The following is a 20,964-nucleotide window of genomic DNA, read 5'->3' on the forward strand; positions in this document are numbered from 1 at the left end:
CTGTGGGAAACTGAGAGATGGTCATGATAGTAAGTCTGTAACTAGCAGAAGGGGGCCAACACTTGTGTCACTCTCGGCCGTCCACAGCGTCCTTAGCAATGCAGGCCAGCCACTGCCTCCTAAGAAACCCTCTTCTGTGCCAATCTCTTAGGAACTGAAATCAGTGATCACCAAATCCTGTAGTTTTAAAGTAGGGACAATATTTAGAAGTTAACTAGGTGAGGAAATTAAACCCCAGGAAAAAGCTGGTGACTTCCCAGGATTACCCAGTTGCTCAGCGTTGGAACCGGGATGGGAATACAGACATCCTGACCCAGCTTTTTACAGTGCAGACGCTGTTCCAGAGGCTTCTGCTGACGTTGCAGCCTACAAAGCCAGGACCGGTCTTAGCCAGTTTCTCCAGTTATGACTTTAACTACCTATTCTCTCTTGTCTGGTCCTCAGGGATCACTATGAACAGCTGCTTCTCATCTACTTTGCCTTCTTTCAGTTCCCTCCTCAGTCTCTTGTAGGCCACTCCAAAAGACTGAGTCCAGGCCAGAATCGGGCAGAATTATCAGCTTCCCAGTTCTCTGTGGTTTATAGAACCCCAGATCCGGTTGTCTATTTTAGTCCCAGCCTTGAAATGCTGACTCACACATAGTTGGAGGCCCTATATTGTTGTCTCTTCTTCCTTTTTGTTCTGCTCAACCTTTCCCTCTCTTTGTCCAGTATCTTCTTTTCTCCTTGTTTCTATTCTTGCCTCCCTCGTCTCCTTTGTAATTTGTCACTTTCTTTGTCAGCTGGTATCTGACCTACCACAGAGTCCTGTATTCCTATCTCTAGTGTATCCTGGAGCACCTGTTCTAGGCACTGAAGGGGGGAACAAAAGAAGGATGAGCCCACAGTCTGCCTGGGAGAATCCAGGTGCATTTAGTGACTCACAAACATTTGAAAGCACTCTGTGCCTTTGAATATAGCAAATACACATGGAAGGGAGAGCAGAGGGGCAGATGGATAGATGTGTAGATCTGAAAATAATGCAAAAAGGATAATGTAAAACCACTTCCACTTGGCTTCGTTTGGGACCTGGGAGAGGTGGCGGTAAATGAAAGAACCAGCACAGAAATGTGGTGGCATCAACTGTGGATCCTAGAACTACATTTCCTTTAGAGGGTTCTATCACAGATAAAAAGACTCAGGATGATCGTGTATATTCAGTTTTATTTGCTTTTCTGTATCAGGCTTGCTGGTCTCTCGTGTTCTTTCCTTGGTGGCCTCAAGTGTTACTATGGATCTAAGCGTCCTCCTGGGCAGGATGCCATTGGATTCAGGAAGATGTTCAGTTGGAGGCAATGACCTGAAGGAAAAGTAGATATGCCCACAGTAAGCAACTTCTGCCCACCTCCCTTCTGTTTTCTTCCAGGACTCCTGGTTGAGTGTGGCCCTGTACTGGGTTTCTGGGGGAATTGGGAGATGGGTGGGGAGGAAGGAGATTTCAGTCGTGTCGGGACAATTCACTGTTACAGGCACATACCCAGCACTTAATGGCAAGGGCAGGCCTGGAAACGGTTGTTAATGAAAGTTCATGCCACAAGACTCCAGAGTGTGTTTGAAAGTTGGAGGGCATAGGTGGGATGGTGGTGAAGCTCTACCATTAGGTCGCTGTGTAGGTAAAGTCTCACCTAACCATCAGGCATTGTCTAGAGTGGTAAAACGTCTTGCTGAAGGGTAGAGCAACTTCTCATATTGTGCTCAGAAAGAACGCCTGGGAGTCAGTGACCCTTCCATTGCCCAGTGGCCTGGGGGCCCTAGCTGCAGCCATTTTTCTCTTGGCTTTGATGTAGGTCAGCACTGATACGTGCCTGGTTAAGGTCTGCTGTTGTCACCATCTCGACTTAAGTCATAAACACTTTGGTGAAGCCTGGTGGTTGTGTGGAGGGGAACCCAGGACGGCAGCATTATCGAGGGAAAGTGCACCACGGAGGCAAGGGAGAGGAGTAAATGAATGTGGTGAGGAAAATGATGGGCTCCCCTGGCCAGCTTCTGCTGCCCGACCCAGCCAGGGCAGGGATCTTCAGGTGACCCTGTTTCAACCCATCATGTGCAAAGACTCACTTTGTTCATCCAGGAGATGTAAGCAGAGACCCGTGTGAAGACTGTGGGCTTCCTGGAGACATTACAGCCCAGGCTGGACACAAAGCTGGTCACTCCATGGACAGTGTACTTGCCGTTCACCGAGCAATGGAGGGGGCCCCCAGAATCACCCTGCAGGGAGGAGAAGGAAGGGCCTAAAATTCCATTTTTTTAAAAAAATATTTATTTATTTATTTATTTGACACACAGAGAGAGAGAGATCACAAGTAGGCAGAGAGGCAGGCAAAGTGAGAGGAGGAAGCAGGCTCCCTGCTGAGCAGAGAGCCCGATGCGGGACTTGATCCCGGGACCCTGAGATCATGACCTGAGCCGAAGGCAGTGGCTTAACCCACTGAGCCACCCAGGCACCCCTAAAGCTCCATTTTTAAATCTCTGAACCTTTGCTCCGATTCAAATCCCTCCTTCCTTCACATCTCCACAATGCAGATGTAATCTCTTCTTTCTTGCAGAACAACCGTAGTAGCTCTTCCTTTCTTTTGCTGCCCTCATGTCATGTTCTGCCTTGTAGTTTGGTTTCATAATTTGTTTCTACCTGCCACGTCTATCTATGAACTTCTTGAGACAGGAATTGTGTCTTACTGACACATTTCCTCTCCACAAGTCTAGCATAGAACTTTGAACATCGAAAGCTCAATAGCTTTTATTGACTTACATTGAACCTGGGGGGGTATAGAGTGTTGTAATGATTTTTCATCCCCAGCATTTAGACCAATGGTTCTCATTAGACTTAGTGATTAGACGCAGGGTGGGTAGTCAACACATTAAACTAAACTGGGGTAGGGGAAAAAAACACTGGGGTAAAGAGGAATGAAAGTGACGTATTGGGTAGTGGTTACATGCTCAGGCTTAGAATCAGAGAAAATTGGGTTGATAGAGTATGACCTTGACACTCTCCTCCTTATTCAGCTCCCAGGCTGCCGGTTCTATAATTCCAGACAGAGTGCTCGCTTCGGCAGCACATATGTAATTCCAGACAGAAAATGGAAAGATATTTCTCTGGAAAATCTGACCAGCATACAAAGGAATACCAGACGATACTGCCATTGGAGGTCCCCTGCCGCAGTGGCCTCACTAGATCACTCAACAGACCAGTTTACCATGGATGAATCCCACCGAAGTCTCAGAGCTACTGATCAGCTTTTTAGTACTCTCACTCTGAAATTAAGAGCAGATGGTGAAGAAGTACCAAGCATCTGAAGAAAGCCTCTAATGTACCAATGAAGTTCAAAATAAAGAGTTAAAGAAATAAAAAAATGAAGGCAACCAAGATTTGCAGGTAAAAGGAAACAAGCAGTAAAAAACCATGATTAATATTGCATCCATGATACAAGAACAGCTTGCTAGTAAATTGAACATTCAGAAAACACAGCGCTTGGGAATTATTACTGTGATCATAGAAATGAAAGATCAGAAGGCTTGGAAGAAGGTGCCTGGGTGGCTCAGTGGGGTAAGCCACTGCCTTCAGCTTGGGTCATGGTCTCAGGGTCCTGGAATCAAGTCCCGCATGGGCCTCTCTGCTCAGCAGGGAGCCTGCTTCCCCTGCCCCCTCTCTCTGCCTGCCTCTCTGCCTACTTGTGATCTCTGTCAAATAAAATCTTTAAAAAAAGAAGAAGAAGAAGAAGAAGGCTTGGAAGATAAAGTAGAGCAAACAAAATATAGAGAGACCAGGAAAATAAGAGGACTATCTTAGGAGGTAAGTAGGCGAATAACAGAAATTCTAGAGAGACTACAACAATGGAGGGGAGGAAATCATCATCCAATTAATATTTTCAGGACCAAAGTTCTGGAGCTTCTAAAATGAGAAAACCCACCAAGTCTCTTTCACAATGAATGCAAATAAACCCACACCAAGACACAAAACACTGAGGTCAAGAGGATAATATAGGTCACTTACAAACTAGTGGACAGTGTAGGGCTGAGTTAGCGGTAAGTGGAGTATATGTTATGCAAATTAAAAAGACAGATATTAACTCCAGGGAAAACCAAGTTCTGCAGGAAATGAAAAGTAATTTTAGAACATAATATGGATGAGAGGTCAGGCATGAAAAAAGAGGTAATTTTGCCATTTGCAAGGACATGGATGGACCTAGAGGGACCTATGCTCAGTGAAACAAGTCAGAGAAAGATACATTGTGATCTCTCTTCTATGTGAAATCTAAACATAAAACAAAACCAGCTCATAGGTACAGAGGACAGACTGGTGGTAGCCAGAGGTGGAGCGGTGGGGGTGGGGGAAGAAATGCAAAAAAAAAACCCCAAACTGCTTCCATTTTTCATGAACTCACTGAAGGATTTGCAACATCAAATAGTGTTTAAGACAAGAAAGAGAAATAGAGGAAAACATGCCTACGGACCCATAATAAAACATATACTTGGGTGTGCCAAGCATGTTTCTGGAAGAACAGAGACCGCTAAGAGCTTCTATTGACTCCATGAAGATATATATAATTCACTTATAAGGTGCTTTTGATCATAAAGCACTCTTCCAGAATGTTCCAACTATTAAAAAATGACAGCAGGCCCAAAATAAAGTCACTTATGCCAAGCTCTACCGAGACTTAATACCTAACCCAACTGTAGCTTCAGCTTCTCCCAGAAATGTGACCTTTAACCAGCCAACCTGGAATTTCTCAGTCAGCACTGGGAGGTAATCTGATAGACCTCTTAGGAGGGCAACCTTGCCTAAAACAAGGCGTTCTTTGCTAATAATTTCCTTTTTCCATTCTCTCTTTGCCTTTAACACCCTTTTCTTTCCTATAGCTTAATTAACTTCCTTTCTATTTTCTAGATGAGATGCTATCTGACTCATGAATCATTGAAGCCACTTTGATCTCTAAATTTATTCAGCTGAATTTTTGTTACGTAACAGATTTGCTGGCAGAGACCAGACCAAAGGATACTTCTGACAGCACCGGGGATACCAAGAAACAGGTGTGGGTGGCATTTTGCGAACACTGAATTTACAGTCTTTCTTGCCATTTCCAAGGGCCATGGGTAAGTCCCCTTATTAGTTCCATTATAATAAACTCCCATCAGATCTTTTTTAAAAATGGGAATTTTAAAGTCTTTTATCATTTATGGAGTTACTGTTTTACTCAGATGATTTTACAAAAGCCTCTTGCATGTGTGTGTGTGTTTTTTTTTTTTTTTAAGATTTTATTTATTTGACAGGCAAAGATCACAAGTAGGCAGAGATGCAGGCAGAGTGAGAGGGGGGGAAGCAGGCTCCCTGCTGAGCAGAGAGCCCAATTCGGGGCTTGATCCCAGGACCCTGAGATCATGACCTGAGATGAAGACAGAGGCTTTAACTCACTGAGCCACCCAGGTGCCCTGCAGATGTGTTTTATCTTCAGAGAAATTCATGGAAAAGAATCTGGCAAGTACTCTATAGAGTTCAGATTTCTGATACTTTCAGATCAAGCAACTGAAATGGCTGAAAATTTCCAGGACTGATGGAAGAAATGGATTCAAGTAGGACGAATATTAATTTCATGGGCCTGTGTGAATTGAGATGGATAATTATAATTTGTCTGATTTCTTGTTTAAAACATGGCTGGTTCTCCAATGTTTTGTTTTTTCCAGATTTTAGGAAACTTTTTCTTCTTCTCTCTTCAGCTATCAACAATTTGTGAGCTATATCTTTGGAACCAAGATAAAACATTTGCTTTTTCTCCCTACCTGATCTCTCCAGAGTTCAAAAACTCTCGAGTATTCTTTTTGTGACAATATATAGTTGACCCCTGAACAACATGGGGGTTAGGGACACTGACCGCCTCTCCCTGCATAATTAAAAATGCCCTTGTAACTTTTTACTCCTCGAAAATGTAACTCCTCGAAAATGTAACTAGGGTGGCTCAGTGGGTTAAACAGCTGCCTTCAGCTCAGGCCATGATCCTAGGCTCTGGGTTTGAGTCCTGCATGGGGCTCCCTGCTCAGGGGGAGCTTGCTTCTCCTTCTCCCTCTGCTGCTTCCCCTGTTTGTGCCCTCTTTCTCTCTCTCTCCTTGACAAATAAATAAATAAAACTTAAAAAAAAAAACAAGAGAGAGAAAATGTAACTATTAGTTGCCTACCACTGACCAAAAGCCTTACTGATAATATAAATAGTCAACACATATCTTATTTTATATGTGTTCTATACTGTATTCTTATAGTAAAGTAACCTAGATAAAAGAAAATGTTATTTAAAATTCATAAGGAAGAGAACACACTCTTATTGTTCTCTATTTTTACAGAAAAAGATCCCCATATAAGTGGACTCACACAGTTCAAACCCATGTTGTTCCGGGGGAACTGCAGTTAGTTATTTACAGCCATTCAGTGAGAATCTGATCTCCTTGTATAACAAGACGCATTGGAAACACTGGTTATGTTACGAAAGCTCTGATTAGAATATCGTATTTGAGAAAGTTGTACATAGACTCGGATATGACCAGACAGTTTCAAGGAACTAAGGTTGACTTTACAGACCCAATAAAGCCTCGTGGAAAGACTGACCTGGTACTTTGCTTACAAGGTTCCAGCAAAGCAGTCTTAAAAAGACCTTACAACGAAACTAATAGTATACTGTCTGTTAATTAACTAGATCCAAATAAAGTTAAAATAAAGATTTTTAAAAAGACCTTATGTGGTCAATCACTATTCTTGCTGCACATGTATAAAGAATCAGGCAAAGTTTAAGGCAAATAAATTAGTTTTACTATAAAAAATGAAGGTAATTGTAGAGAGAAGAAATTATGTTTACACTTTCATGTGTATTAGATTCTAATCCCGATCGTTGTCTTTGAGGTTCTATTATATGCCCGTAAATTGGACTGGATCCCGAATTCTTCTAGTTTCCTAAAAAATCTGGCTATGACTCTTCAAACTAACACTTCGAATTTTCTCTCACTCTTCTAATTTAGAATCAATAAGAACAAAGACTGCCCTTGAATCTCCTTGGAAGGGAGGACACCAGGTCCTCCTCACCACCCAGAGGGCAGCCAGACTCCAGGGACTTAAATTTGGAGAGAAGGCCCCACCTGGTAGCCGGACCCACATAAATGTTAGAGACCTCCCAGTCAAAGTGACCAGGGACAGAGTAGCTGACATCGCAGTAGACTGCTTCCTCCCAAGCTGCCAGATGAAGTCTTCATACTTTAACAAAATAGGAAGCCTTTTCTTCTTCCTCTTCTTTCCTTTTCTCTGGTGCTGGCCTGGAAAGCTAACACCATCATCCACATTTCCTGGGTCATGGACAAGGTGTGGAGGCGGGTAATGCCTGGAACTTAGAATAACCTTTTACTAAGAGGCTAAGAAAGGACCTAACTGTACCCTGGCTTGAATGGGCAAATGCAACAATCCCTGGGAATGCCTCTACCTAACAGGGGCACCTGCTCAAGGAGTGGTTTGTGCCCTGAGAGAATTTGTCTTTATCCATGGTTGCTATCACCCTCTCTGGGTCTACAAAGGACTAGATAGCTGGTACACAGCCAGGAAGTGCCTTTTAGGCTATCCACGTGTGCCAGCCACTCTCCACAGATGAGCAGCTCCCCTGGATTTACATCATTGAGTTGGAGGAAGAACTGAGTTAGAAAGGAGTCATTGATATTCATGATGTGGATTCACTTCCTTCGATAGGGCCCACCCCTCCCTGGGTAGGAGCAGAGGTACATCAGAATCTGATCAGAAACCTTTCCTTAACTCTGGAAGATATGGTAGAATCCAGTGCCAAGACAAGAGCTCTGCCACCAAGATCCTTAGACAGACTCCGGCCAATGCTGTTCTCAATGGTAGGGTAGTCCTTAATTATACTTAACTGAGCAAGGTGATGTCCATGCTATGGTCAACACCAGTGCTGGACCTGCATTAACACTTCTGGAGGAGTTGAGACTCACTCACATAAGATCACCGAGCAAGCCACTTGGCTTGAAAAGGTGTCTCCTACGGTGGGGTCTCTCTTAGACTTCTTTGATTTTGATTGGTTTGGGTGTTGCAGACCAGGGCTCCAAAGTGCATTCCAAACATCAGGAATTAATCCTGCTTAGAGTAATCATCATAGTCTCCCTGGTCCATTGTTACCCTCTCAACAGCTCCAAATGCACGTTCACAGCCACTGACCACCTAGCAAAGGATTGCCCCAAACCAGAAACACCAAAAAAGGAATGAAGAGAATGAGCAATGTAAAGACCGTGAATCTGATGTCACGTGGCCTGTGATTATCATAGAGGTTAAGCCAAAAAACCCTCCTGACCTGTGAATAGCACAAAAAGGATCAACAAAATTTCACAAAAGAAGCTGTGAGAACGTTAGAGCAGGAGCTGAGAGAGGCGCTAATGCCTTATGTTTCCATTGGACCTCAAAGTTAAGCTGAGAATCTGATCAAAAGTGAGGGATGTTCTTTTTAAAGGAGAAGCAAGCTTTTTTGTTTGTTTGTTTTTGTTTTTGTTTTTGTAAGATTTACTTATTTCAGAGAGAGAGAGAAAATCTCAAGTGGACACAGGTGGGGCTTGATCCCCTGACTTCAAGATCACAACCATGATATCATGATCTGAGTCTAAACCAAGTCACTCAACTGACTGTCCCACACAGGAGCCCCTCTTCCACCCAAATTCTAGGAGGGGTTTGAGAATATCTCCGGACTAGAGGAATGGAAGGTAATTAAATTGTCTCTAATACTATTGTCTTAGGCTAATTGAACTAAAAAGAAACACTGGCCCTCGAGAGCTGGAAGGAGTGGCTGAGGATTTGAGGGTAGAAGGAAGAGCTGGAAAAGAGCTCAGTGGGAATGAATGGATTGACTTGAGGTGAGAAGGGCTCGGTGAACCCCGCCTGAGATGAAGGGCTGGGACCCAGCAGTCTGAAAACCCAGAAGACACGGTCTTGGAAAAACTGCAGTGGGAAAGGCCTTGGATACCCAACTGCTTCAGAGAATTGTCAAATTGGAACCACTGTCAGAAGAAAAGTATTCTGCTTTGTTGGAGTTCCAGACGCTGAGGGAGCAGAGGGAAAGTGAATTAATCCAGAAAGGTTAAACCTTAGGGTAAAGGGGGAAGCTAGCCAGTAGGGGCCTAGCAGAGACTGCCTTGTGTATCAGGCTCTGTGTGTAGGGCTCCCACCATGCAGGAGACTGGGCAAACTGGGAGGAGCTGGTCGCCTTGCTTCCATGGTTCTAAGTGCTCACCAGAAATCTTTGCTCATTTGATTCTACCATTTCAGTCAGCCTGCCAGCCTCCTGCTGGCTTCTCTTCTTCCACCCAGCACAGACCTTGCCTTTGGTCTGCATTCTTGTCCTTTGGCTCCGGTTAAGGCAGGAAAGCCCAGCTCTGGGACTAACCCACTCCCTGCAACTGAGTCTCGAGTCAAAGGGAGTGAATCCTATACTCAGTCATTGCATGGTCTCCAACCTCACCCTATCAGGAACATCTCGGAGGATCATTGTCCCACTTGTTTTAATTAATCCAGACCATACAACACTTGTTCTTTCATTCTCAGCGTTCAAACTGACTCCTAGTTTATAAGTAAATGGAAAAAGCAATGCAGAACACCCGCCGTCCTCCAGCCACCCAGCTTACACGCTCTTTCGGATCGTGCACATTTTGGTACTTTGCTGACTCCCTTCCTGCTCCGGCTGCACCTGACCCTTGGTTCCATCTCTCCTCCTCTAGGGTCTTGTGCCATCCACTCCTTCCTCTCTCTGACCCTACAAGATCCTTTCCTCTCTCCCTATTAACCCACTCAGTGGTACTACAGTCACCCGCTTTGTGACCGGCCATCCTCCTGAAAGCTACCAGATATTTTTTGGTCCCTTTGTTTCATCCAAGATTCTTGAAAGGGATTCTCCATTCCTTAGTTTCTCATTGCCTCTTCCATTTCTTACCTTTAGTAAAGCTTCTCCCCCTCGTCTCTCTTGACACTGTTCTTGCCACAGTTACTGGTGACCCACCAACTGCCCAAGTGGGCCCTTCCAGTTATCTCCTGTGACTCCTGGATGCACTGTATACTGTGTAGGACACATCAGTATTTCCCGAGATTCTGGAAAACCCTTATGATCTCTAATCCCTTTCTAGTTTTATGGGTTCTCTGTCCTCCACCTACCCCTGAAACGCTCAAGTATTCATGTTATCACAGTTCTTTCCTCAACTCACTGTTCTTTTCTCATTCTACAAATTCTTGGGGTGCTTGGGTGGCTCAGTCATTAGGCATCTGTCTTTGGCTTGGGTCATGATCCTGGGGTCCTGGGATTGAGTCCTCCATGGGACTCCCTGCTCGGCAGGAAGCCTGCTTCTCCCTCTCCCACTCCCCTTGCTGTGTCTCTGTCAAATTAATAAATAAAACCTTTAAAAAAAAAAATTCTCCCCTGCGGGATGGGGGTGGGTTGGGATCCAGGGGTGGATCTTGCCTGCTGTATCTCTAGTCTGGCTCTCCCCGAAAGTTCTACTTCCTTATATCTAATTACTCACTGGGTAATTATACCTGAATGTCCCACTGGGATTTTAGAATAAACTTGTTAGAACCAAATTCATCACCTTCTACGTTCTATAAACCTTCTCTCAATGGAGGTAGCAAAACACTTCCCAGGTCACTTAAACCAGATGCATAAAAGTCATTCCAGATCCTACTTCTTTCTGCTTTCTCTCTGCTGCCCTAGTTCAAGCCCTCAAATCTATTGCCTAGATAATTACAACAGTCTCCTAACCTGTCTCTTGGTCAACCTCACCTTCTTTCAAGCAAGCTTACTTTGTCATCAGATGATGCCTCTAAAAGGCAAATCTGATCACTCTATTCTCCTGTTCATAACTCTTGTGTGGTTTCTCAGGCTAAGAGATAAAGTTCATGAGCCTAAGCATATGATGGAGGTTCAGGGCAGGCTGCCCCCAAATATACCACTTTGGGATATTGGTTATTTTGAATTATTTAAGAACAGACAGCATAAGAAGGATATTCTAACCCCACTTTGTTCCTCTGAAAGCAGAAAATAAACATGCCATGTGAAAGGTATCCTTCTTGTAAGGAGACATCTTTACCACCGGAGAAGGGTATTTAGGGCTGTATAACAAACGCTATTGCCTCACTCTGTTGCTCCTTCACTCATTTACCCCAAGCCCGAACTTCTTTGTCATGTCAATTCTTCACAAATTTATTTCTTTGTCTAAAAGGTCTTTGCCTTTGAGTGTCATATTTTTATGAGCTTCTGCATGTATGAAATTAAATCTGTTTTTCTCATGTTAATCTGTCTTACACCAATTTAATTATTAGATGAGCCAAAGAACCTAGAAGGGAAGAAGGGAAAAATTTTCTTCCCCTGCACATGGCCCTTGCAGCCCTAAGTCAAGAGGCTCCTACTGGCCTCTAGCATCATCTCCTGACATTCTCTGATAGGTTAATAGTTTATGTTCTAGCCCAGACATCAGCAAACTTTTTCTATAAAGGGCCAAATAATAAGTATTTTAGATTTTGCAGACTATAGAGTCTCTGTTGCAACTATCCAACTCTATGAAAGGAGCCATGGACAATATACAAGTAAGCAAGTATGGCTGTATTCTTTCCAACTTAATGCTTTTTCATGAACATTGGAATTTTATATTTTTCATATGTCATGACATTTTTTTTAAAAGATTTTATTTACTTATTTGACAGAGATATAAACAGAGCACAAACAGGCAGAGCAGCAGGCAGAGGGAAAGGGAGACGCTGGCTCTCTGCTGAGCAGGGAGCCCGATGTGGGGCTCAATCCCAGGACTCTGGGATTGTGACCTGAGCCGAAGGCAGAGGCTTAATGGACTGAGCCACCCATTTTGATTTAAGTTTTAAATCTTTTTAAAATTTATTTCCAACCATTTAAAAATGTAAAAATCAGGGTGCCTGGGTGGCTCAGTCTGTCAAGCAGCCACTCTTGGTTTGGGCTCAGGTCGTGATCTCAGGGTGGTAAGATCAAGCACCACTTCTTGCTCCTCACTGAGCTTAGAATCAGCTTGAGATTCTCTTTCCTTCTGCTGCTCCTCCCATTTGAGCTCTCTATTTCTCTCTCTCAAAATAAATAAACAAATCTTAAAAAACAACTTAAGAAATGTAAAAATCATTCTTAGCTCATAGACTGTAGAGAAACGGGCAGCAGGATTTGGAAGTTTGTGGGCTCTGACCTCTGCTCTAGCTGTAGGGAACGCCCTGTAATTCTGTAAGAGTTCTAGGTGGTTTCTTGGCCCAGGCCCTCATTCCTGTTGGTCTTTCTGAATAGCTTTTCCCCTATTGCCTGGCTTTCTCCCACATAAGCATCAGAACTCCCTTACAGATTCCAAGTCTTTTTTTACCCCAAAAGGTACAAGTAAGTCCCTATCTTTGAGTCTCTTATATTGCCCTCTGCATTTTTTTTTTTAAATCACACTTACCCACATTGTTTGACAATGTCCTATCACATGCCTGCTACTGCCCTTCCTCCACTAAACCCTCAGTTTGAGTCATCTTTGTATCCCTCACACTTAGCACTGTGGCTGGCACTTAATAGGAAATCAAGAACATTTGTTGAACCGCATTAAGAAATCTGTAAGATGGTATATTGCTGACTGACCCTGTCTAAATAGAAGAGTCTAAGTATTATATATATAAATGATTATGACACTATTTTCTGCACTTTCTCCTGCCATAGTAACCTGTCTGTCCTCCTCGAAATACTACTGAGGTAAAGGCGTGGTGATGGAGATCTGGGGTTGACGGTAAGAGAGCTTCCTCACACACAGTTGCAATGACCACTCTGGGGCTGTGAAAAGTCTAGGCGGTTGACAGCTTCTGAGGACCACACACATACACCAACACACAGATGCTGGGCCACCCACCAGGAAGGTCAGGGCATCAGGCATGATGACTTCTAGGGTTCCTTTCAACTCTGAGATTCTGTGAGACTAGAGTTCCTAGCACAGACTCATTCTCCCTCAGGCGCCAGAGTGGCAAGTCTGGTCCACATGTGGCGGTGGGAGTAGGTGTGGAAAAGGGCATGAGGAAATGGTGGGGGATGGGAGGCGGAGTGGGGAGGGACCTCGTGTGGTTTTTCTGACATTTCCAGCATGTATTCACCTGGCATCCAGAGCGAACTCCGTCTCCTCCCGCGCACACCATGGTTTTCTTCACGGTGGAGCCCCAGTAGGAGGTGCTGGAGCAGGTGGCATAGTCCACAGTGGGCAGGTAAGCCTGCTGCAGGCTCTGGGCCAGCTGCCCATTGGCTGAACAGGACACACAGAGTTGGAGGTCAGCCCCACACGCTCTCCAGGGGGAGAACCCTTCCGTACCCTGCCCAACCATCCCAAGCTCTGATGGAAGCTGAACTCAGGGCAAGCTCCTTCTCTCTGTGCCTCCCATGCCATGGTTCCTCCCCCATCCCTTCTTTCTGTGGAAGCTACAGGCCCCTCCCTGCAGGGGTCATCCTCGTCATTGTTCCCCAGCTCCAGACCACTAACCTCCAATCTCCTACTCCTGCTTTAAAAAAGGAAAAAAAAAGGGGTGCCTGAGTGGCTCAGTTGTTAAGCGTCTGCCTTCTGCTCAGTTTCTGATTCCCAGGGTCCTGGATTCAAACTCCACATGAGGCTCCCTTCTCCCTCTCCCACTCCCCCTGCTTGTGTTCCCTCTCTTGTTGTGTCTCTCTCTGTCAAATAAAATCTTTAAAAAAAAAAATTAAAGCGACCAAAATGGTCTTATTTGTGGATGACTCTCCTGCTTTCACCTTGCATAGCCAACCGTACTAAGCAGAACTGGGACTGTACACCCTTATTTTCATTTCACAAGAACTTGGTGCAGTTTTCCTTTATCTGGCTCTTTTGACTTTCCAAAGCCTTGGCACCTACATTATTTCTTTGTATCCTTATAGCAACCCCTTCCTTTTACAGATCAGGAGGCTGAACCACAACAACATTAAGTCAAGTAAGAGCAGCTGCATTAGAAGCCTCTCTCTCTCTCTCTTAGCTCTAGGTTCTCCCAGTAGACTAGTCACCTCTATTCCAGAGCTCAAACGCTGCGCATGGCTGACAGACTTCAGTCAGGCCTAATGGCTCTGCCCTTCTTGACCATCTCTGCTCATAGCCCTCCTGCCTTTCCATGTTGTCTGGGTGGCATTCCCTACCAGAAATCTTCCCATGGTGATCAGAAGAGAGCTGAGGCCTCTTCTGCCTTCACTTCTCTGGACCTCCAGCTACCTCTGGTTTACTGACTCCAACCCACAGCCCAGTGACTATCTATGGTGGTAGCAGATGGTGTAATGACCACCAAAATGGGAGCCAGGATACCTGGCCCCAGCTAACTAGTTACTAACTAGTCATGTGATCTTACACAAGGTTTTTACTTTTGTTGGGCCTTAGTTTCCTCATGTATAAAATGAGAGGCGGGGTGGTTCAGTTGGTTAAGCATCGACTCTTGATTTCCATTCAGGTTGTAATCTCAGGAGCCTGAGATTGAGCCCCATGATGGGGCTCCGTGCTCAGTGGGGAGTCTGCTTGAGACTTTTTAGCTCTCCCTCTGCCCCCCACAACATGCTCCCTTGTGTGCGCTCTCTCAAATAAATAAAATCTTTTAAAATAAAATAAAATTAAATGAGAGGCAGATACAAAATATTCTCTGAGGCAAGGTTTTTTTGTTGTTGCTATTTTTTAGTTATCAGTCTATGTGACTTGACCATTCTGTGGTCTGTTCTTAGCTTGATTTCATGGACCAGTTATTTTATCTCTGGTTTCTTGATTCTGGCTATAAACACCTAGGACCACTGAAAAATGTGCCCAGAAGCTCTGCTACCTACTCAAGACCCATGAGGTAGATGGTGCCCGTGCAGGTGCCTTACTCTTGGTCCTGCCCCAGCCTGTGATGTAGCAGGGGCTGTTGTTGGCCAGGACGGTTCCCTCCGGTGGCAGAACACCCAGCTGGACGTAGCTGTTGAGGGTAACTTTCTGGGCCAGGCGCAGCAGGGCAATGTCATAACTGTGGGAACAAAGGAGCCAGCTCAGCCTTTCTTCAGGTCAGAATAGGGGCTGGCCCTCACTAAGCTTTTGTGTCCCCACAGAGTCAGAAACAGCTATAGAGGCACCTGGGTGGCTCAGTTGCTTAAGCATCTATCTTCAGCTCAGTCATGATCCTGGGGTCCTGGCATCAAGTCCTGCATCAGGCTCCCTGCTCAGCGAGGAATCTGCTTCTCCCTCTGCCCCTCCCCCACATTTGTGCTTGCTTTCTCAAATAAATAAATAAATAAAATCTTAAAAAAAAAAAAAAGAACAATTTTGGGCCACCTGGGTGGCTCAGTTCTTTAAATGTCCAACTCTTGATTTTGGATTAGGTCATGATCTCACAGTTGTGAGATCGAGCCCCACATGGGGCTCTGTGCTCAGTGGGGAGTCTGCTTGAGATTTTCTCTTCCTCTCTTTACCCTACTCGTGATCTCAATCTCTCTAAATAAATAAATCAAATGAATAACTTTTTAAAGGAAAAAAAGGAAAAGAAGAACAATTTTGAAGGAGGAAGGGACTGACTTGCTGGGGCTCAAACCCCCACAGGAGGATATTCCTTGTTTAACAGCAGCACCTGCTGGTGAGGTCTTGGTGTTGTAGTCTAGCTGGGACCTCTGCAACCCAGGGGAGTGGAGCTTACATCTTTCAGTTATGAAGGGGGGATCAGAAAGGAGCAGAGTGGTATGATCTTGGTAGCAGAGAAGAATTCTCAAAGAAGAAAGATGAGGAGCGTCTGGGTGGCTCAGTCGTTAAGTGGATGCCTTCAGCTCAGGTCTTGATCCCAGGATCCTGGGATCAAGTCCCACATCGGGCTCCCTGCTCAGTGGGGAGCCTGCTTCTCCCTCTCTCTCCACTGATCCTTCTGCTTCTGCTCTCTCACTAGAGCGCTCTCTCTCTCTCTCTTAACTAAATAAATAAAATCTTAAAATAAAAGTTCCCAAGCCTTCTAAAATCCAAATTCTCAGAATCCTTCTGAATGAACCTGAGGGACGCCCAGACCCTGTTGCTGGCCAATTAGCCCGAGGCCAGCCCAACCTTGGCCCTACCCGGCAGCCACATTATTGCTGTTCCAGGATGGATGTACCACGATCTTCTGCACACTCACAGGCTGCTCCGTGCCGTCGTTCTGGTTCAGGTTGTGTTCTCCAGCCACCACGCGGAAGGTCATTGCTCTGGAGTGACAGAAGAGAAGGAAACCCTGAGGGATCCAGGGGGCTCTTTCCCCTCAGAGAGAAGCTGGGAAACCATCTCTCATCCTATCTTTAGTACAGGAAGCCATCTTAACTGGCCCAGGCAGAGGACAGACAAAGACCCTAGAAGATGAGGAAGTAATAAGCTCTCTCCTTTTCTAATTTACTAACTTGGGGGGCAGTGACAAAAACTACCATCAACTTCATTGCCCAGTTTAATGAAGCTAAAATTCACAGACTGAAAATCTCATAACCTGGGAGAGGGGTGATGGGCACAGATGATCTAATGGCTTTCAGCCCACAGAGGGATTTGAGGGAGGTTACAAACCAATAGTTCTTAAAGCATGACCCCTGGACCAGCAGCATCAGTATAACTTGGAAACTTGTTAGAAATGCCAATTATCAGGTTCAGTTTGAACCCACTAAGGCAGAAGCTCTGCCGGGCAGGACCCAGCAATCTGTGCCTTCTGGGTGATTCTGATTCATGCTCAGATTTGAAAACAATGGCTCAAGACAAATATGGGTGGGGGGAGAGATTACCAGCCAGATGTTGACCAGGCATTGAGATATTCACCTACTTAATCCTCCCAATAACTCTTAAGAAGTAGGTACTTTTACCCCGTGTTAGAAGTAAGAAAATGAGGGGCGCCTGGGTGGCTCAGTGGGTTGGGCCGCTGCCTTCGGCTCGGGTCATGATCTCATGGTCCTGGGATCGAGTCCCGCATGGGGCTCTCTGCTCAGCAGGGAGCCTGCTTCCCTCTCTCTCTCTCTCTCTCTCTCTCTACCTGCCTCTCCATCTGCTAGTGATCTCTCTCTGTCAAATAAATAAATAAAACCTTTAAAAAAAAAAAAAGAAGTAAGAAAATGAAAGCTTAGAAAAGCTAAGCAAGCCATCCAAGGTCACAAAGGTGGAAGAAGGTGGACTGGGATTTGAACTTAGGCTTGCCTGATGCCAAAAATCTTTCCTTTTCATGATATCCTACAGCCTCCCTGCAGGCCCCCAACGCTCCATTAGAGTACTGCCCCGAGTGCTAAAAGACACATATTCCTCCAGAAAGGCCAGACTTCTCCCCTTCCAAGGGCTCAGCAGAGCTGGGTTCTGTTTTTCTCACCTGTCCACGCAGTGAGCAGCCGTCATCACCCAGTTCTGTTTGATGAGGGTCCCTCCACAGGTGTGGTACCATCTGCCCCCAGACAGGTACTGGAGGGAAATCTAGAAGGGGAGGGGAGAAAAGAGGAAGAGGGTGGTGTTTCTTAAAAGGCTCTGCCCCAGGGGTGCCTGGGTGGTTCAGTGGTTTCAGCCTCTGCCTCAGGTCATGATCTCAGGGTCCTGGGATCAAGCCCCGAATCGGGCTCCCTGCTCAGTGGGGAGCCTGCTTCTCCCTCTTTCTCTGCCTGCCTCTGTGCCTACTTGTGATCTCTCTCTCTCTGTGTCAAATAAATAAAAAACAAACAAAAAAAAAGGCTCTGCCCCAAACAACCTGTTACACTTCCTTCAATTCCTGCCATCCTTCAAAATCTTCTCCAACTTTGTGGGCTAGAGCTGGCCAGTGGGTTTCATTGGTCCTGTCCATTGCTACTGATCTGTTGCTGGAGGCTCCCTGGGGTGATGGTGAGAAGGAGTGTGCAGATGGCCTTGGGATCAGCAGCAAAGAGTGCTCCATTGTTGGGTGATGCTTGCTTTGTCCGTGGGCAGGGGGAGGAAAGACACACAAATCGTGTATTTGACATCCCTAACCTGGGTTGTTGCAAAGGGCCATGAACTCGGTCGTTACCTTCATTTCCTCTTGGTAGGAAATGTGGCCATGGGATTGCTCCATCATCTAACCCTCTGGCTCAGGTCTCCAGAGCCCCCTCCAAGGTCTCCCCATCTCTCAGGGAATACTCAGAAGGACCGAAGGACCTGTCCCCATCTCTCAGGGAATACTCAGAAGGACCGTTGGAAAACTCACATTGTCTTCAGCAGCTCCCATATTCCAAAACAACCCTACTTCTGAAAATTGGGCTCCAAACTGTCGTGAACTGAATTTCATTCTTTCTTTCTTTCTTTCTTTTTTTTTTAAGATTCTATTCATTTATTTGACAGGCAGAGGTCACAAGTAGGCAGAGAGGCATGCAGATAGAAAGGGGGAAGCAGGCTTCCCGCTGAGCAGAGAGCTGAGTTATGGGAGCTCCTTTTGAAGCAGAGGCAGAGGCTTAAACCACTGAGCCACCCAGGCACCCCCTGAATTTCATTCTAAGTGTTGTGATTCCTCTGAAAGTGTGGCCCTTTCCCAGTTAATGTGCTAGGTTTACACATTTAGAATTGCTTAAATCAAAGCCCTGTTACAAAACCAGAAACTCTAAATAGCCAAATAAGCAGCATGCTCCCCTCGGAGGTTGGGGCATGCATGAAGGCAGAGGTGCACGGTGTGGCATGGTGTGCGTGTGCATGTGTGCGTGTGCGCATGTGTGAAGAGTCCGGGGTTTGCGTTTCACGCCAAGTCTTACGAGTGTGTGTGGTGTCTCCAGGAACGTAAACGTGGTTTGTGTTCGGGTGTGTGCCTGGGGAAGGGAGTGGGGCTGGAGTTCACATCCCCTCCTCCAAGCCCTTCGCCTGCCTTCCCCACCTGTGCCTGGTCCCCTTCACCTAAATCTGCAAGCCAGAGGGTTGGCAAGCTTGTTGATACTGACGAGCTTCTTGTGGATAAGGACGTTCACAAACACACATGTACCTGCCCACAGGCAACTCTTGTTTTGTTAGAAGCCGGGGGCTGTGAAGGAACACCTACCTGGGAGGGCCAGGAATTCCTCCGGGCCTCAGTCCCTCCAACTACCCGGGCATTGGTTTCTGGAAAGTCCTGGGTGCTGTGTCCTTTGTGGGGCAGAAGAAAAGTGAGTGATGACTAAGCATGGGGTCAGCTCAGGGTGGGGGGCAGGGAGGCAGTGTGCTTTGTCTGTGAATTCACAGTTCCTCCCTAGCAAATGAGGGCCCCCACTGAGAGTTATGGGAGCTCCTTTTGAAACCAGGGGAATCTGAACGACTTCTGCTTCCCCAGGTGTCCCCAGAGCTCTGGTAGCCGGTGAAGGACGAATCTCACATCCCTAGGCTAGGGCCCAGAGGCTCCCTGTGGTCTCAGCCTTGCTTGGGGTCATCCTATGGCCTGAGGTCACCTCCCACCTCTACCCACACACACAGTGCTTTGGCAGCATTCTCCAAGGGGCAAGGGCAGCAGTGAACATCCCAGCCAGGCATCTGCTCAGGGTGTCTTCCTGTCAGTGGGGGTGGTGAGAAAGCCCAGGCCCCGGAAAGGGACTTATCTGCTTCATGGTTCAAGATCCGGGCAACCAGAGGGTTCTGCATGGCGAGTGACCCTGACTGTCCCTCTCACATGGGCTCCAGGAGGGGGGAGGGGAAAGTTTCTGCTAGACTCATGGAGTGTTCCATCCCGCTCAGGGATGGAGAACGAGACTGGACTTAAGGATAGCTTTTGACCCTCCTGCTCAAATCCTCCTCCTTCTAGAACTCAGGCCAGATGACCCACTTACCATAAAGGACCAGGGTGGTGAAGACCAGGAAGCGGAGCATGTCGCCGGCTGAGTGGACCACTGACCCCTTGCCAGGAGCCAAGCCCTCTTTAATATTCCTCTTATCAGCAGCTTTGCAGACCTTGCTGCCAGCCTGCTGGGCTGCCGCTGGAAGGCGGGAAAAATCACAGGTGACATGGAAATACAAACGAAAAGATCGATTTGCAAGTGAACTAATTTATCTGTTGTTCAAAGACAGAACAAGGTCGGCTGAGAGCTAAGTTAATCATCTGCCTTCAGTTGAAAGGCATCCAATAAACTGTTTTTCAGAAATCGGAGGGGGAGCCAGGACCGGCCTTGCCCGCAGGGTCTGTCTCCCCTTTGGGTCTGTCCCTGCCTTCTGCCTTCCTTGTCCTCAGTGGCACTGTAAGTGCAGACATCCGTTTTGTGTAGGAGGAGTTGGAGGCAAGGGTCTGTCGGTGTGGACTGTGGAGGAGGGAAGCGTGTTTAGCAAGCTCCCCCTGCCCAAGCAGGGAGGTGGGACACGCCCCCACGACACCTATGGGCATAAAGGCAGGGAGCTAAAGCAGGGTAGACGCCCCTGGAGAGCATTCTGGTGGAGGAAGGTGTTAAGAAACAGGTTTGGGGAGACTCCGTGGAAAGCCACAAAGAGAGCTCCCAGAGAAGGAGAGCGTGAGACAGGTTAGAAGGGGGGCTTGCAGCATAGGGAGATATTTGAGGGATGTGAGCACAGAGGGCAGAGGGAACAGGTGAGAGCCAGGCGTGTGATGCAGAAGAGGAAGGGCTCTGTCCATCAAGGTCAGGAGGGGAGGAAGGAAGGAGGCGCAGGGTGCTCTGCCAGGGGGCAGGGGCAGAGGACTTTGGGTTGGGAGGCCCCAGAGGGAAGGCTATGAGTGGGGTTCTGATTTAGGCAGAGAGAAGCCAGGAAGCCTGCAAAGAGGCAGGAAAGTCACCTGGTTCACCTGAAGGTCTTTGTGGCCTAGATGCTTTCCAGAATTCAAACTTCTTTCTTTCGTTCCCTTCCTCTCTCCCTCCTTCCTTTCTTCCTTTCTCTCTCTTTCTTCTTCCTTTTTCTTCCCTTCCTCTTTCTATGATTTTATTTATTTATGAGAGAGAGAGAGAGAGAGAGAGAGAGAGATGAGCAGGGGGAGGG

At 46.4% G+C, this 20,964-nt stretch overlaps 1 protein-coding gene and 1 long non-coding RNA gene across 7 annotated transcripts; one reads left to right on the forward strand and one right to left on the reverse strand.

The window, feature by feature from the left end:
- Positions 1-1,193: 1,193 nt before the first annotated feature.
- CELA1 (chymotrypsin like elastase 1) lies at positions 1,194-19,955 on the reverse strand. Of its 2 annotated transcripts, none has more exons than XM_059403146.1 (8): positions 19,812-19,955; positions 19,055-19,137; positions 17,396-17,496; positions 16,140-16,265; positions 14,892-15,070; positions 13,184-13,329; positions 2,098-2,247; positions 1,194-1,339 (listed from the first exon to the last, which is right to left on the reverse strand). In XM_059403146.1, the coding sequence occupies exons 1-8, from the start codon at positions 19,849-19,851 to the stop codon at positions 1,322-1,324; spliced, it is 843 nt and encodes a 280-aa protein (XP_059259129.1). In that variant the 5' UTR covers positions 19,852-19,955; the 3' UTR covers positions 1,194-1,321. The 2 variants fall into 2 exon arrangements, with proteins under 2 accessions (XP_059259129.1, XP_059259130.1); XM_059403147.1 differs by having other exon boundaries at positions 14,934-15,070; positions 19,812-19,950.
- On the forward strand, positions 4,706-19,862 carry LOC132019685 (uncharacterized). 5 transcript variants are annotated; one of them, XR_009404831.1, is made up of 5 exons: positions 4,706-4,783; positions 5,006-5,130; positions 8,803-8,919; positions 12,759-12,825; positions 13,173-13,263. It is a non-coding gene; the product is annotated as an uncharacterized LOC132019685 (long non-coding RNA). The 5 variants fall into 5 exon arrangements; XR_009404834.1 differs by lacking the exon at positions 4,706-4,783 and adding an exon at positions 19,787-19,862 and having other exon boundaries at positions 4,831-5,130; positions 13,173-13,291; XR_009404833.1 differs by lacking the exon at positions 4,706-4,783 and adding an exon at positions 15,153-15,307 and having other exon boundaries at positions 4,831-5,130; positions 13,173-13,291.
- Positions 19,956-20,964: the final 1,009 nt, after the last annotated feature.

The sequence above is a fragment of the Mustela nigripes genome, chromosome 6 (genome assembly GCF_022355385.1).
Source record: "Mustela nigripes isolate SB6536 chromosome 6, MUSNIG.SB6536, whole genome shotgun sequence".
NCBI lineage: Eukaryota > Metazoa > Chordata > Mammalia > Carnivora > Mustelidae > Mustela > Mustela nigripes.